Genomic DNA, 15,378 nt, shown 5'->3' on the forward strand with positions numbered 1-15,378 from the left:
AATAAAATGCATGACGACTTTACACTAAATAAATTAACTTAGAATTTCAGGATGGCAAAGCTGCCCAAAAGCATTATCTCCTAGTTCTTTCCAAGGAAATATTCTGGAACTTTTTTGAGTTCCAAATACCAACACTGTCATTATTAGTCTGGTAACAATGCAGCTGCTCAGGTAACTGATTAAGTGCAATATTTAGTACTTGATAAGATGTTCATTTTTTAAAAATGACATTGCATTATAGATGGTTACATATTAAAATCCCAGGGGAAATAATACTGTATGACCCTCCTTTCCCAAACCATTGTTACCCAGCCAGCTGGGTAATGAAATCCACATTATTTTTCACTGTTGATGGGCATCCTTCATCAATAGCAGCCGTCTCTCCAGCTCCCATCCCGCATCGTGCTGAGTGATGAAAGTGGTTTTGGAGGCTGAAGAAAACTGTATTAACCAAATGACAGAAAAAGGCAAAGGAAGTCATATTTCATGTGAAAGATCAAGGTAAGAAACATCATTTACTTCTCCAGTGACACTGGCTTTACGGTTTACTTAAAGACATCACTCTGGTTCATTTCTGGCTTCGCACTAATGTAAATATAAAGATCTACAGTGAAATTAAGGCCACTTCCAATAAGACCCCATTACTGTTCCTGGTCTTAACAGACTAAAAGCTCTGTAAAAAGGAATGTGGTGAATATTGTCATGATGAAGAGACCCCTCTAAATGCAAAGATTTGTGTTTTCAGGGCTAAAGATGATAAAAACCTATTTTTGTCACTATGGTCAGCAAAGATCTAACAGGAAGTATTCTCCAAAAGCTGTTGTGCTCAGCATGCTCATGAAAAACGAGAACATTATAAAACCACTGTCTAGGCACTAAAGAATTTTGGCATCTTCGCAGTTGAAGAACTCTACCAAATCTTGTTCCAGGCCTTTTTATCCAAGACAACGTGTTTCTACCCCACAGCTGTAGTCTGAGAGCTGCCATTTCCAGCACCACCACTCCAACTTGGAACTCGCTATGCTCCAGGCCCCCACCCTCACACCCAAGCTGCCTCTCTCACTAATCAATGAGCACTTATTATAATATGTTTCCTGACCACATTCCAAACTCTCCAGGTAACTACGGTGGTAGCTGTATCTTTTAAATCTTTCAAGTAAGATTAAAAAAAGGAAAACCAACCATCTGACTCTATGTGACTGCCAACACACTGCTGATGAGGAAGGTTATCTCTAATTTGCTGTGAACTTATTTTTATTTCACCAGAATTTGCTGAAAATAATGCATCTCAATTCCGTGAAACTATTTCTGATAAAGCTGGGTCTCAAGCCTTGTTCTCACACTTTTTCTGTGAGAGGGCCAAGGTAAAGAATAATTAACTAAGTTGAAAATAACTAAGAATACTGCTGTATATCCTGGGCAGTAAATAGGAACAAGTGACAGCATTGAAAACCATCTCAAACAGGCACAGGCTGTCAGTATAATGCCCTGTGGTTTGAGATAACAGTTTTTGAGGGTCTGCAGTCCCTTTCTGCTTTTTCCACCACCAGCTGGATTGCAGTGATTGGCTCCAGCACAAGGCAGCAGGAACAAGCAAGGCTTCCACCTTGGCTCCAGAGCTGAGCTCACACTGATACCGTGCCTGTGCTTGGTACCTGGGTTGATCCAGACTGAGCTGCTGACTGACTTCCTGGCTTTAGCTGCAATCTGCCTCATCATTGTAGACCTATCTGGAGACTGGGACTGTTGGCTGACCCTGGTCACCATCAATAATTCTCTTGGTTGGTCACTGTAAAGCAGCCTAGCTATGCTGCTCGTCTCCCAGTACACCTTGCCATGCTGCCTCATGTAAGGATAGAAAATGGAGGACTCGAAGGCAGGGGTCTGCAAGAAGCCCCAAGCATGGAGCCGGAGAGAGCTGAGGGATTGTCTGAACCCATTCAATAGGAACAGAAAAAAAAAGTGCTGCCTCACTTGTAAGGCCAAGAAAAGATGGACTGTATGGTTACAACTTTTTCATGCTGCTTGTGGATGCATGAATCTCAAACGGCAAGGAGAAAAGTGGTTAATATTTAGCCAAGTTGTTATCTTGTCTATTATAACTTATTTTACAAATTATCTAAAGCACTCCCTTATCCTGTGTTTGATCCTATGCAGTAAATACTGAAGTTCCCTAATGCAGGCTCTATATAAAGTGTCTAACAACCTATTTTAAATAGCTAAAATACCAATAATTTGGCTACCTAACAGCCTGGCCATAGGCATGAAGACACACCTCTGCTCTGAATGTGCACTTACCCCTGAACATCTGATTTATTTTAAAAATAAAAGATCTGTGTTACTTTTAATCAAGTAATGAATAGAAACAGTTTAATTTTTCAGTCTAGACTCCTGACTGATAATGTGAAATACCATTCCTTGGAATAACCATGGTGACAAAAATCAACAGAGAGAAAATCTGCCTCTAGCGGCTGAACTGCTTCCAAGAAAATTCCATATGAACTGAAACTGCCCTTATTTTTCACATGCATAAATAAAATGAATCCAGGGTCTTAAAGAGCTCCAATCTGCCTGTGCTTTTACAGACATATAAACTTGTCATTCCTACAGTGCAAAGACCATCTATCATCAATGATCACTGGTCTGGCTCTGTGGCAACATAGGATCCTGCTAAGGAACATTTGAAGGTAAGAGGACAGGAGCCCTGACTTTCTGGACTATAAATAGCTTTGTTACTGATTTGAACCAGCTTCTAATAAAACCAGTGTTGAGAGTAAGGTCTCACCCTCCCACTGAAATCCCAACTTTGTTTTTCTTTAATATTGTCTGTTGGACGCAAAGTTACAAAATAGCAAGGGACTGGTCTTCATGGCCTAGGAAGTATCTTTCTCACATGTTGCTATGAAAGATTTAAGAGCTCTGCAGAAGACTATGAAGTGGGGGAAACTTAAAAAAAAAAAAAAAATGGTAAGAAAACCATCTACTATAAAGAGCTCTAACAGGGAGCTCCAGCAGAGAGCAAAGGAGGTTATAATAGAAGTCTCATGGTACAGGCTTCATCAAAGAAGAAACCTGATGGCTCTTTATGAAAGTTTCACCACAGCTGGCCTAAGTCTGTTGTCAGTCACATCAGTGTAGTTCCCAAGTAACTCAACCAAAGTGAGAATGTGAGCAACTGAAGTTACTCTGGATTTAGCCAGTATCTACTGAAAATTATAAAAATGGTGAGATCTAAACAGTGACAGTTCATCAAACAGAAAACCAGGTGGTTGTACAGCAGGCCCTCACACGAGGAGAGATGGATGCATGTGATGGGGAGAAGTAGTTGGAAGAGTTGATGTAAATTGATAGACAATTCTCTTTGAGAAACTTCATCACCTATTAATTACAGAATATAGCTAAGAGTATTTACTCAAGCTATATGTTCTGTTATCTTTATTCAAGCTTATTTTAATACTCACTCTAAAAAAAAAAAAAAAAAATTTGGAAATTAAATTCTCTTAGAAACAATGCAAAAATACATTCGTTTATCAGCATAGCTCATTGCCAAGTATGTGATACTCCAGGATTCCCTGTTTGCCTGTTGTCTCCCAAGCTGGAGTTGAAGAGATGCTAGTTCAACCCAAGACTGTACTATCCAAGATAGTTTCTTCCTCACAAATGCCGTAATGTCACAAGCTGCATTTTTGCAGTCTACTGCCATTCACAACAACAGGGATGCATTTGCTTTTATTTCTTATTGACAGGTGGCAAACCATTCTTACTTACATGTGATTACATCCTATCAATTATCATAGTTTACTAGGAACGACCAGCAAAAACTGTTCGCTATTTCTGGAAAGGAATCCACAACAAAACCAAGCCAAACAAACAAACAAAAAAACCCAAACACAATCTAAGCCAAAGCCATCCACATATGGAAGGAGGCCTGTTTAACTCTTACCTTCGAACTGGCTGTGCAAGTTTACTTCTGGGGATGCCACTCCCATTGATGGCTAGTGATGGTCTTGGAAGAGCACTGCGCCCTGCAATCCCTTGACTGGCAGTCTTGTTTGGCATTGGGATCCCAGTGTTAGAATATAACTGCAAGTTATTGGACACTGGAATACTGCTGCTACTATTGCTACTACCTTGTACAGTTGGGCTTACGTATGCAGTAGCTTTGAGAGGCTGTCTGGCAGACACTGGAAAATGTCCCACACTGTGAACTCTGTGTTGAAGCTGTCCTGGTGGTGGAACTGTAAAGAGTGGTAGAAAAGGAAGCAGCAAGGTCAATATGCAACAGATGATGCTAGGTAGTATTACTCATTTCTAGAGAGACATGAATAAGGATAAATCATTATATGTATCATTATGTATCATATCATTATCAATTTACTTACTAATTAGAAACTGCTGAAAATTCCCTTGTATTCAATACTGCGTCTAGTAACACTGCAGTGAACTAAAATACCCTGTTCCATCCTCATCCTGAACAAAAATCTCACCCCACCCTTCTTTCTCCCCTCAAAAAGGTTTTATCAGCCATTACAAGCACACTAATTCCACCTTTACAAATAGAGCTTTAAGTAGGAGAAACTGCTGAACATACAAATTAATCACTTAGACCATTTAGATTTTCGTAAGTTTGCCGACCATAACCATATCTTGTTTAAGGAATGTTGCATAAAGCATTATAAAACATCACAGAAGTCTCAGCTTTATGTATAAAAACAACCAAAAGGCTATAAAAAGATCTTGAATATAACAGCATATTCCAAGGCAAATGTTATGTAAACTATCATTTTAAATCAATGCTACCGGCTCCAGAAGCTTTATATACAGATTTTCTACACAATCCTGCCCTCTGGTGTACAACCAGACATGCATCTGTTTCAGAGGCCACATATCAAAAAACAAGCTGTCAAAAGCCTGAAGCACATAACACTAACACAGCACATCCTTTTTCAACTCTCAGCAAATTATTTAAAGACACGTTTTACATTCATAATCTTAACATCCACTAGATCAATACTCTGTTTTATCCCCCCATCAAGAAGTCACCTAAACTGAACCTATTTCAGAGTAATGTTAATTCCGCCACTCAACAAGTATATTACACTTGAGGACGTAACCCTCTCTTTATCACACTTGCTCAGAAGTGGCTTAACTTCAGCAGGAGAGAAGTCATGTATTTTGAGATAGTATTTACACAGTGTATCGTAAACCCAGCATTGTATAAATCACCAGTAAAAGCAGTTTTTAATTCTAGCATCAAAACTAAAAATATAAGTTTATAGGAATTAATTGCACTACAGTGCTTCTGCACTACTACTTACTGGTATTATAATTTTAGTTTTATAGTTAGCACAAAAGGAATGGGAAAGGAAAGAAAACAAAAGGAGGTGATGAAACTCTCAAAACTTGCATAGCAAGAGTGGCAGAATTTGCTTTCCAAAATAGAAACTTCAAAAATCCTGAGCTATATTAAAATCTGGTGGAAAAGGAACACAATCTGATTTTAGCTTTTCATAAAGCAGAGGATCAGTGACTGGGACATATATTTTACCACTCTGTCAATTCCTTGCGTACAGCCAAAGAACACAGGTACTTACTACATGATTGCAACCTTGAAATTCCATTACTCGCTCCATGCAAATTGGAGTCAAAGCTCTGACTGTTCCTCACAGTGACTGGAGAACTAGCAAAGCCAGCACTGCTGTTAACAGTGGGGGTACTTGGCATCCGAGCAAGGTTAGGCATGCTTCTTCGAAGTTTATCTGAAGCAAAAGAAGACAATGTTCATGGTCATGTCAGAACGTCCAACAAACAGAAGCAGCTTCTGAATAATTTCTGTAGAAAATAAAAATTCAAACAAATTAATTCAACACAAAATTTTTGCTCTGCAGAAAGAATATGAATATGTTATTGACAGCCTACTAACTGAACCCTACTGACTACTGTAACAGCAAGATTATTCACAAATAATTTTAAAGACATCGATAGTACATTTTTGGAATCACAAGGATTTAAAGACTAAAGTGTCATAATAGGAAGAGTTTCACATAAATGTGTAAAATAGGTCAGACGAATGATGCCCTGAACGTGCCTGTTTCTTTGCAGCGAATACAAAGTAAGGCTGCAGTGAAAGTCAGACAGATGCAGCTACACTGTGGACATACGTCTAAAGACAGGTGAGGTGAGTCCATCCAAAGTGACTGAAGTCTTGCTTTCAGGTGCCAACGAGATGCTAAAAAATTCTATGCAGTAACCTAACCTTATTAGCATGTTAAGTTTCTGTAGATGGTCATGCACAAAACTTGCTAAGTCTTGATGCTTTTCAGTTGATTGGAGTTCTGGGTTGACATCAGAATTTCCCCATCTGGTGGTTCTCCCTCCATACCCCACTTGTGGTGCCTGATTTGGTGGTGTTTTTCACAATAGGCCTGAAAGGGTCTTCCACAAGAAGAAAGCTGCAAATGCCTCAAACGCTTCTGGGTCAGGTTCAACAGCTAAGGCAAGTACCTAAGAAGTCAGAAGATGTCTGCAACTTCACTCACACTAGCTGACTTGGACAGAGAAGCCAAAACTAAGTCTGATACATTAAGAAGAATTCCCAAACACAACAGCAATAGATAATCCAAAATGAAGCTCTTTTGGTTTCTTCTTCCACAGGGCCAAAGGATGACTCTATTCTGTATAATCAGAGGAGACTGGTGGGGGCAGAAGGGCACACACTGAATGACCTAGTCTGAATTGCCTCCTGTGACATGACAGACTTCAGTAAAGCACCACTGTGGGGAAATGACAGGTCATTTGTTAAACTGGCCTCTTGGCCAGGTTCAGGAGCACCAGTGCTGTGCCCCTCAGAGGTGGCTATGTTTCTTATGGTATCATGGTCAGCGTGGAGGCCACCAGCTCCTGCCCATGCCATAGGTTCCAGTGTCTGGCAGGTGTCTGCCTCCAGTTCTTCCACTACAACAGAAAGCAGAGGCATACTTGTCTTAAAACAGGCAGCTACAATGGCTCTCTCCAGTGGCAAGCAGGGCATTTCAAGATTGATGGTTTGGATTTTTGCACAGGAAAGACACATCACATGGCTTGGAACTGCTGTTCTAGGCTGACCTCGTAGCTCACACAGGGCAAGTTGAGTCCACAGAAATAACAAACTGACTTATGAATCTCTGTTTATCAGTCCACATAAATATATAACCTATTTAGCACCAGCATGAGCTCTTCTAATCTTTAAAGCTGCTAACAGCTGATGACTAATAAGAATTGACAGTACAGATCTAGATATACAAGGTATTAATAGCCACTAACAGTAACTTTAATGTATGTGATGCCTATGTAACTCCTGCAAACAGTCACAGCAAGGCTACAACTCCAGCTGTTTTTTATGACTGGTCCTCATGATAAGAATGGTACAAAATCCTGCAAGTAGTCAAAAACATCCTTGTACTTCAAAGGTCCAGCATTTCGAATATCTATGTCCCAGGTCCCAATTACTAGTGCCTGTCTGCCCTAGACACTGTACCATGCACGCTAGTCCTGTGATGATAAGATCTTCCCTTCCACCTCACCTAAGGCTGACTTTCAGTTACCACAGGCAGTCAAATATAGAAAACCATTGCTGTCTAGGAAATAGTTTAAATATTCCTATGAATTAAATACACTACATTTTCATATTTTTTAAATCAAACAGTAGATATGGGAGGTGAGATAGGGCGGGGTTCAATGCAGGAAAAGGAAATGCAAGGTTTTAGTTCCTGGAAACTAGAATACAGTCAAATCCTAACAAAGTACCAGCTTAAGGGTAATCCTTCATCAAAGAGTTAGAGCTGTTGTGCTTCAGTCACTCATCACTAAGGATGGCAGGCTGAAACTGTTAGTGGTACAGCAATAAACATTAGCAAAGGAATTACCACTGTGGTTCAGTCAGGTGGTGAGTATTAATCTCACTCATATAATAATAATGAAAGAGTTATCAGGCTTCCAAAACTGTCCTGGGGATGAAAATAATGGCATCATACAGCTACTATATAACTCTATTTACTGAAATAATCATGATTTTGCAAACTGGAAAGGAACTGTCTTCCTATGATGCAATCCTTGGCCCAGAGTGGCAGAAAATTCATGATTATGGGATGTCCATAGCTACTGTTAATTCTAGCCTAGCCTACTCTTTAAAACCCTAGGTCCTAAAATCCTACGTCAAGATTACAGCTACTTGGCAAAAAAGGTCTGAGCAGCAGGATGGTGGTAGGGAAGATGGTACTGTGTAAAACAGCTTTTCTAATACTATTCATGTATCATGTCGTATAAGCAGAATTTCTTGGACTCTACACGCTTTTCCAGTCAAGAACTGTATCAGCCAACACAGGCATGATCTGCGCCTTGAATTGTCCAGTGGCTGCAGCTACAATAGCAGTAAGAATAGGTACAGAAGTAGCTTGGATTTCCTCCATGTCATGGACATCCACGTCCTTTGCTTCCTGTTCATTAGCCCCTTTTCTTTGCAGCAGTCTGCTCTGCTGCTGATTCATTCAATCCTCAGGCAGCAGGTTCCTGCTGCACCTGCAAGTTCTCATCCATCAAGCATCTGTGTTTACTTCTTTGATGGGTCCTTGTGTCTGCTGAGATAAATGGCCCTGAAAAGCAATGAAAATAGCAGGTCAGTTCTGTGTTTGGGGAAAACCCAGAAACGTTTGTCTTGATGACATTCTGCAGCTTTCATCTCCTTGGATGATGCATCCTCTTTTATCTTTCTTGAAGTCTCTGTCACCTGTTCACCTCTTAAGAACAGTGAAAAGAACCTTACAGACATTTTGTTTGTAAATGGAACGCTGGCTTGTGAGCTTGAGCAGAAGGTGCAAGTTATGAGATTTTAACATTATTTCAGGTCGCCAAGACACGACTAGAAAACAAACTTGCTGGAAATATATGAGAAGAAAACAAAAGTATTTTTCCAAGCTGCTAGTAGCAAACCTTCCCTTCCTAGAGCATTCTGTTCTGCTATGACTGATAAGAAAATTAACAGAGAGGAGGAGTGAAGCAATAGAGATGTATTCTCAGGTAAGAAGTAATTTGCCCAAATTGTCCTGTTTATGATGAATGCTGAAATTTGCTACAGTTTCTGCTACCTCTTCTGCACTAATCTGGTTCAGTGGCAAGCCTAAAAATATCATCAGTTGTTTACAGTTTGTTCTGTTGGGAAGATGTTGATATTAACAGTAGCAAGGAACTCCAAAGGACCTGTACCTTCTACAGCATCCACAGTTATTATGACCCACTACTGAGTCTCAATGATAATCTAGGCCAAAGTAAGTATAATGTTTAAGTAGGATGCAGACATACAAAACATCACAGATACATCTTCACCTTTCCCAGGCTTCTTTGAGATGTAACAGCATGACCTGCAGACACTTTCGTATTGAGGTATTTTAAAGTTCGAAGAAAATGCAGTCACACAAGGGAGTTAACCAGGAACTGTTTATTACCACCTTCTCAGAATAGTTCATGCATACACACACATTGTCACTTCATGAGTTCTGGTGGCATATGTTGCCCTTTCTTCACATATTTGCAGCAGAATGATACACCAAAAATCACCAACTGCATGTTTACGCTTTCTCCCCTATGTGGCATCCATGCTGAATTGCCTGTTGACTACAGCACAGGAAAAACAGGGAATTGTGAAATACAATACTCCTGAAAATGTGCATCCAACAGCACAGATTATATCCACAACTGGTGAGAAACGGGTCAAAAAGCAGACAAAAGTGTCCTTTATTTTGTCACACATTCCACAAAATTACAGGAAAGACAGCAGTTTGCCTCTTACTCAGATGTTTCAGTTCCGATTTTTTCCAGCAAGTTCTTCCCCCAGTGCTGTTTCTTCTCTGAAGTCAGTCTGGGATCTGTGGCCCAGCTTCTTTCTGGCAGGCCACCAGAACAGGCATCACCTGCTTCTGTCTTCTGGTCCCAGCACTGCTGGTGGCTGCCCCCGTTTCACTGCTTCTATTTTTTTCCTTCTCTGACCTAATACTATCACTGGCCAAAGATTAATGTCCATGTAGCACACAAACAGACTTTGCCCTCAGAGCAAAGCTGCCCCAGAAAAGGTACTCTTTTGGTGGGCTGCCAGGCTGGGATTCTGTAGCAGTTCTTGATAGCTAACATCTTCTCTCTGCCAAAACACCTCATCCAGTGAGGCTCGCCTTGCAAAGAGGGCTTAAGTTGACACTAAAGTCAGGTGTCTTCAAACCCATTTATTCACTCATTGTTATTCTCTGCAAGTGTTGTCAATGTTTTATTTGCACAAAAGGACTCACAAGCGTTGCCAAAAGTGCACGATCATTAAGGAATGTGATACAATGAATCATAATTATTAGCATCTCAGAAATCTGTATCATCATATAACCTACGTTAGCAGTTCATTACACATAATTAAATCCTTCACACAAGCCCTGCAAATTCAACTCTGCCTTATCCATACTATAAGCACAAATAAGTTAGGAAAAAACCATAAGGAAAAAAAAAACCCTGTGCTTTTCTATTTTAAATATTATTTTATATTATGTAGTTATTCAGAGTTTGTTCTGAAATCCTTAGCAAACTTTTAGACTCAATTACAACTTCACCTTAAGGGATTAATTTCTTTTCCTCATTGTTGAAGACCTGAGTTGAGTATCTGCATTACATTTATTATGTTTATGACATTTATGACATCCCAAATACACCGGGGTCTGGTTAAAAATAGTTACAGATGCTTACAACAAATTAAAGATTTTTTCCATTATTCTTCCATGACTTCTCCCCACTGATTACTGTTCTCAATACAACTTCAAAGGTGACAAAGTAAGATTTTTTTTCTCCTTTAATAAAATCTGCAACAACTTCCTAGAGTGAATTCCGTTTCTCACTGAGCAAGAGAGGTTCTGAGCAGAAAAATACCCTCTAAATCAGTAAGAACAGACCTTTACCCAAACACACAAATCAATGTTAGTCTACACTGAACTAGTATCTAAACACCAGACTACTGCCCTTGAAATGCTCCTCTTTTATTTCTGCTGCAGTTTGCTTAAAAAAAAATTACTCAAACAAACAAAACTCATCAGCTTTACAAATGAGGCAAGGGTGTTGGAACAGCCGATGACATTCACAATCTTTTCCCTGAAAAAAGTTATCCTGCAGAAGAACATGCAATAAAGTAACTCAAAACCAGTGATTTCTGGAAAATAAAAGCAAAATTTTCCAAGTGAACTGTATCTGTGGCCTGTTTATGAGAATATCAACCAAGCTAAAAACTTTAAAATCAACATGAAAAGATAATGTCAAATATACATTCAAATTAACCAAATAGAACGCACTGCTACTCAGTGAAGGATGTATTTTTCATCTGCCCCTTCTTATCACATTATCATAAACTCCTTCTTTAGCTGAAGTAGTTTATCCAAAATACATATTTTCCAATATTCAGGTATCATTAAAATGGATACTTTAAATTGCACATGAAACAAAGGGTACCAAGGATAAAGTTTATGAGTAAGCTTATCTCAAGATCTGGTAAGTGGGTCTGAACACAAGAAGATCAATCCCATTTTCAGTATCCTGTTTACCCTTCATTTTGACTCTATGGATGATTTCATAGCACAGTAGTTCTGTTACTTCTGGTTTCAGAAAATCAGAAGAAATAAAGGCCATAAATATCTATTCAAAAAGAGTAAAGTGATCAAACAGAAATAAAAAATGCTAAAAAAAAAAGTTAAAACAAATGAGATCACTTCTGTGTCACAGTAAAAAATAAGAAGTGTACATTTTCGGACAACTTAAAGCAAGAAACAGCTTGGGTTTATAATATTTGGTGGTATCTCTTATATGAAAATTATTAAATATAAATATTCTTGATTATTAATAGAGTTAGCAAGATTTTAGGTTGTTAAACCATGAACTTTTTCAAATTAGAGGAAGAGCAGAGAGGTATAAATGTAAATCTTTCTATTGCCAAAATACTGAAAGATTTGTAAAATTATAAAACACACTAACTAAGAACCTGAACATTAAGAACCTGAACGTGCACAACTCCATCGGACCTGATGGAATCCATCCACGGGTCCTGAAGAAGCTGGCGAATGAAGTTGCTAAGCCACTGGCCATCATATTTGAAAAATCATGGCAGTCAGGTGAAGTTCCCAATGACTGGAAAAAGGGAAATATAACCCCCATTTTCAAGAAGGGAAAAATGGATGACCCAGGGAACTACAGACCAGTCAGTCTCACCTCTGTGCCTGGCAAACTCTTGGAGCAGATTCTCCTGGAAGGTATGCTAGGGCACATGAAAAACAAGGAGGTGGTTGGTGACAGCCAGCATGGCTTCACTAAGGGGAAATCCTGCCTGATCAATTTGGTGGCCTTCTATGATGGGGCTACGGAACTGATGGACAGGGGTAGAGCAGTTGATGTCATCTACCTGGACTTGTGCAAAGCGTTCGACACTGTCCCACATGACATCCTTGTCTCTAAATTGGAGAGACATTAATTTGATAGATGGACCACTCAGTGGACAAAGAACTGGCTGGGTGGCCACACACAGAGTTGTAAGCAATGGCTCAATATCCAGCTGGAGACCAGTAACGAGTGGTGTCCCTCAGGGGTCGATGTTGGGACTGGTCTTGTTCAACATCCTTTTCAGTGACATGGACAGTGGGATTGAGTGTGCCCTCAGCAAATTTGCCTGACACCAAGCTGTGTGGTTCAGTTGGTAAGCCGGAGGGAAGGAGTGCCATCCAGAGGGACCTCGACACACTTGTGAGGTGGGCTGATGCCAACCTGATGAAGTTTAACCATGCCAAGTACAAGGTCCTATACCTGGGTCGGAGCAATCCCAGGCACAGCTACAGGTTGGGCAGAGAAGAGATTCAGAGCAGCCCTGCAGAGAAGGACTTGGGGATGTTGGTCGATGAGAAAATGAACATGAGCTGTCTGCAGTGTGCGCTCGCAGCCCAGAAAGCCAAGCGTATCCTGGGCTGCATCAAGAGGAGCGTGACCAGCAGGTCGAAGGAGGTGATCCTACCCCTCTACTCTGCTCTTGCGAGACCTTACTTGGAGAATTGTGTGCAGTTCTGGTGTTCTCAACATAAAAAGGACATGGAACTGTTGGAACAAGTCCAGAGGAGGGCCACGAGGATGATCAGGGGACTGGAGCGCCTCTCGTATGAAGATAGGCTGAGAAAGTTCGGGCTGTTCAGCCTGGAGAAGAGAAGGCTGCATGGAGACCTCATAGCAGCCTTCCAGTATCTGAAGTGGGCCTACAAGGATGCTGGGGAGGGACTCTTCATTAGGGACTGTAGTGATAGGACAGGGGGTAACGAGTTAAAACTTGAGCAGGGGAAGTTTGGATTGGATCTAAGGGGGAAGTTCTTTACTGTGAGGGTGGTGAGGCACTGGAATGGGTTGCCCAAGGAAGCCGTGAATGCTCCATTCCTGGTGGTGTTCAAGGCCAGGTTGGACAGAGCCTTGGGTGATACAGTTTAGTGTGAGGTGTTCCATGCTTATGGCATGGAACTAGATGATCTTAAGGTCCCTTCCAATCCTAACTGTTCTATGATTCTATGAACTAGATGGACTCACATTAGCTAATTGCAACAGATACCAAAAAGCTATTTACCTCCTGTATCTCTTGGATCTTAAGTGATCTATTTCTGACCCACTAACCGATTACAAAATCTCTGAAAACCAGAATGCCTTAAAATATTCACAGATGAAAATCTTCTGATGTAACTCAGTGTTACAAACAATTCAGCTGATTTAGCCTGACTTAGGGAGAGGGTGTAATTAAATCAGGCGCGGGGGTGGGGGGAGGGCAGACTGCATGCAAAGCTTGTCTTAGTGTATTCTTGCTAGAATTGGAAATAAAACTTCTTAGAAAGCAGAGCTAACATACATATTACAGGTTACAGCTGCAAAAATATTGTTTAAGAGGTAACAACAGGTACACCTACAGCCTATGCTACAAGTGGCCCCAAATACGCCTTAAACACATCTTCACTTTTTTCACGTCTTAACATATTTACAGTTGCACATATCTTCCACTTTATGACAGCATTTACCAAGAGCTTTTCAGCTCCTGAACAAAGGCAAGCTGCTGGGGACTGACAATCCATCTTGTGGGAACACCAAACAGATTATCTAACACCTCAAAGTTCTGCTAAAAGATGCTCTTCTTTCTTTGTTCTTCACTTGTGGTCACCCTTGTAGCACTTTAGAACAGACTAAAGCAACAACTTTTATGATTAGGTCACAGATTATATTTTGCAGCAAATGACTTAATAACATACCTCAATCTTTTGCACAGGCTTAAACTGCTCGTCACAATTCAGGGTCTGATCTAGCTGTCAAACACCAAACACAATTCACTCTGTTGACACAACTTGATCTTTGAAATGACACTGTCACTTTGCACAGAGAAAAGACCACGTCTCAGAAAAGCATGCAACCCACCTCCATTAATCTTATTTGGTTGCTGCTCTGGAGTTTGGGCTTGAGGAGAGTAGTAGGGCTGCTGATAAGTATTTGAAGGGAAGTGTGGGGAGGTAGGGCTCCTCCTGCAGTCCCGGATACTGGAGAAAGTCTGTGAGTGAGGAATCCCTCTCTGGAAGGGGGAGCAGCGAGTCAGCCGTGGCTGGGGAGGCGGGAGGTGGTCAAACTCTTCCTCATCCTCAAGACTATAGCGATCATACTCCTGGTCAGGGCATGTCCCTTTCTTTCCCGCATGCAGACTGACGTTGGAACTGTGTCTTGACACAGATGCTGAAGTTGAAGCATAATCTTGCCTAAGGCCTGCAAATTCCAAGAAGAGGATAATTCAACTTCTGCTAAGTAACTCTAAACATGCACTTCGATCTTGACAACTAAGCAGAAGAGTAGACAAAATTTTACAGCAAGAATTGGATTTACTGTGTCCCCAGGCTGAAGATTTGAGGTACGATTCATCTCATCTAACTTTCAGTGTCTACTTTTCAGGCATCTAATTCTGAATTATTTCCTTCAAGATCCCTTTTTAATAAAAAATAAAAGTAAAAGAATACAGGCACTTCCAAAATGTAGTACCTGTGAGATGTCTTAGATGCCTCTCCCAGCATAAGATGAATTGCCTTCAGGAGGCATCTATTTCTCTGCCAACAGAAAGACTACATGAGGTTTGTTGTTTTTTTTTTTTAATTAGAGGTATTAACACTCAGTCTATTAGGTTTCCAAGTTATTGCTATTAAATTTTTATATTCATGCAATGAAAATGCTGACAATGACATTTCCTAAACTTAGAACCCATGTAAGGATTCTGGCTCTCCCACCTCCCTGAACCAGAATTATTTCCTGCTAGCAAGACAGCTTAGTGGT

The 15,378-nt window shown here is 40.4% G+C and overlaps 1 protein-coding gene across 3 annotated transcripts in view; it reads right to left on the minus strand.

The window, feature by feature from the left end:
- Nucleotides 1-365: 365 nt before the first annotated feature.
- Nucleotides 366-15,378, minus strand: part of SLAIN1 (SLAIN motif family member 1) — a gene marked incomplete at both ends in the record, with an annotated part of 49,202 nt that continues 34,189 nt past the window's right edge. For 2 of the 3 annotated variants that reach the window (XM_080612750.1, XM_080612749.1), the window contains 4 exons: nucleotides 366-441; nucleotides 3,944-4,238; nucleotides 5,595-5,759; nucleotides 14,482-14,820. In XM_080612750.1, the coding sequence (XP_080468876.1) occupies nucleotides 366-441; nucleotides 3,944-4,238; nucleotides 5,595-5,759; nucleotides 14,482-14,820 (875 nt within the window). The remainder of the gene's footprint in view (nucleotides 442-3,943; nucleotides 4,239-5,594; nucleotides 5,760-14,481; nucleotides 14,821-15,378) is intronic. The other variant, XM_080612751.1, reaches the window with a different exon arrangement.

Source organism: Psittacula echo, assembly GCF_963264785.1.
Source record: "Psittacula echo genome assembly, chromosome: 3".
NCBI classification, from domain to species: domain Eukaryota; kingdom Metazoa; phylum Chordata; class Aves; order Psittaciformes; family Psittacidae; genus Psittacula; species Psittacula echo.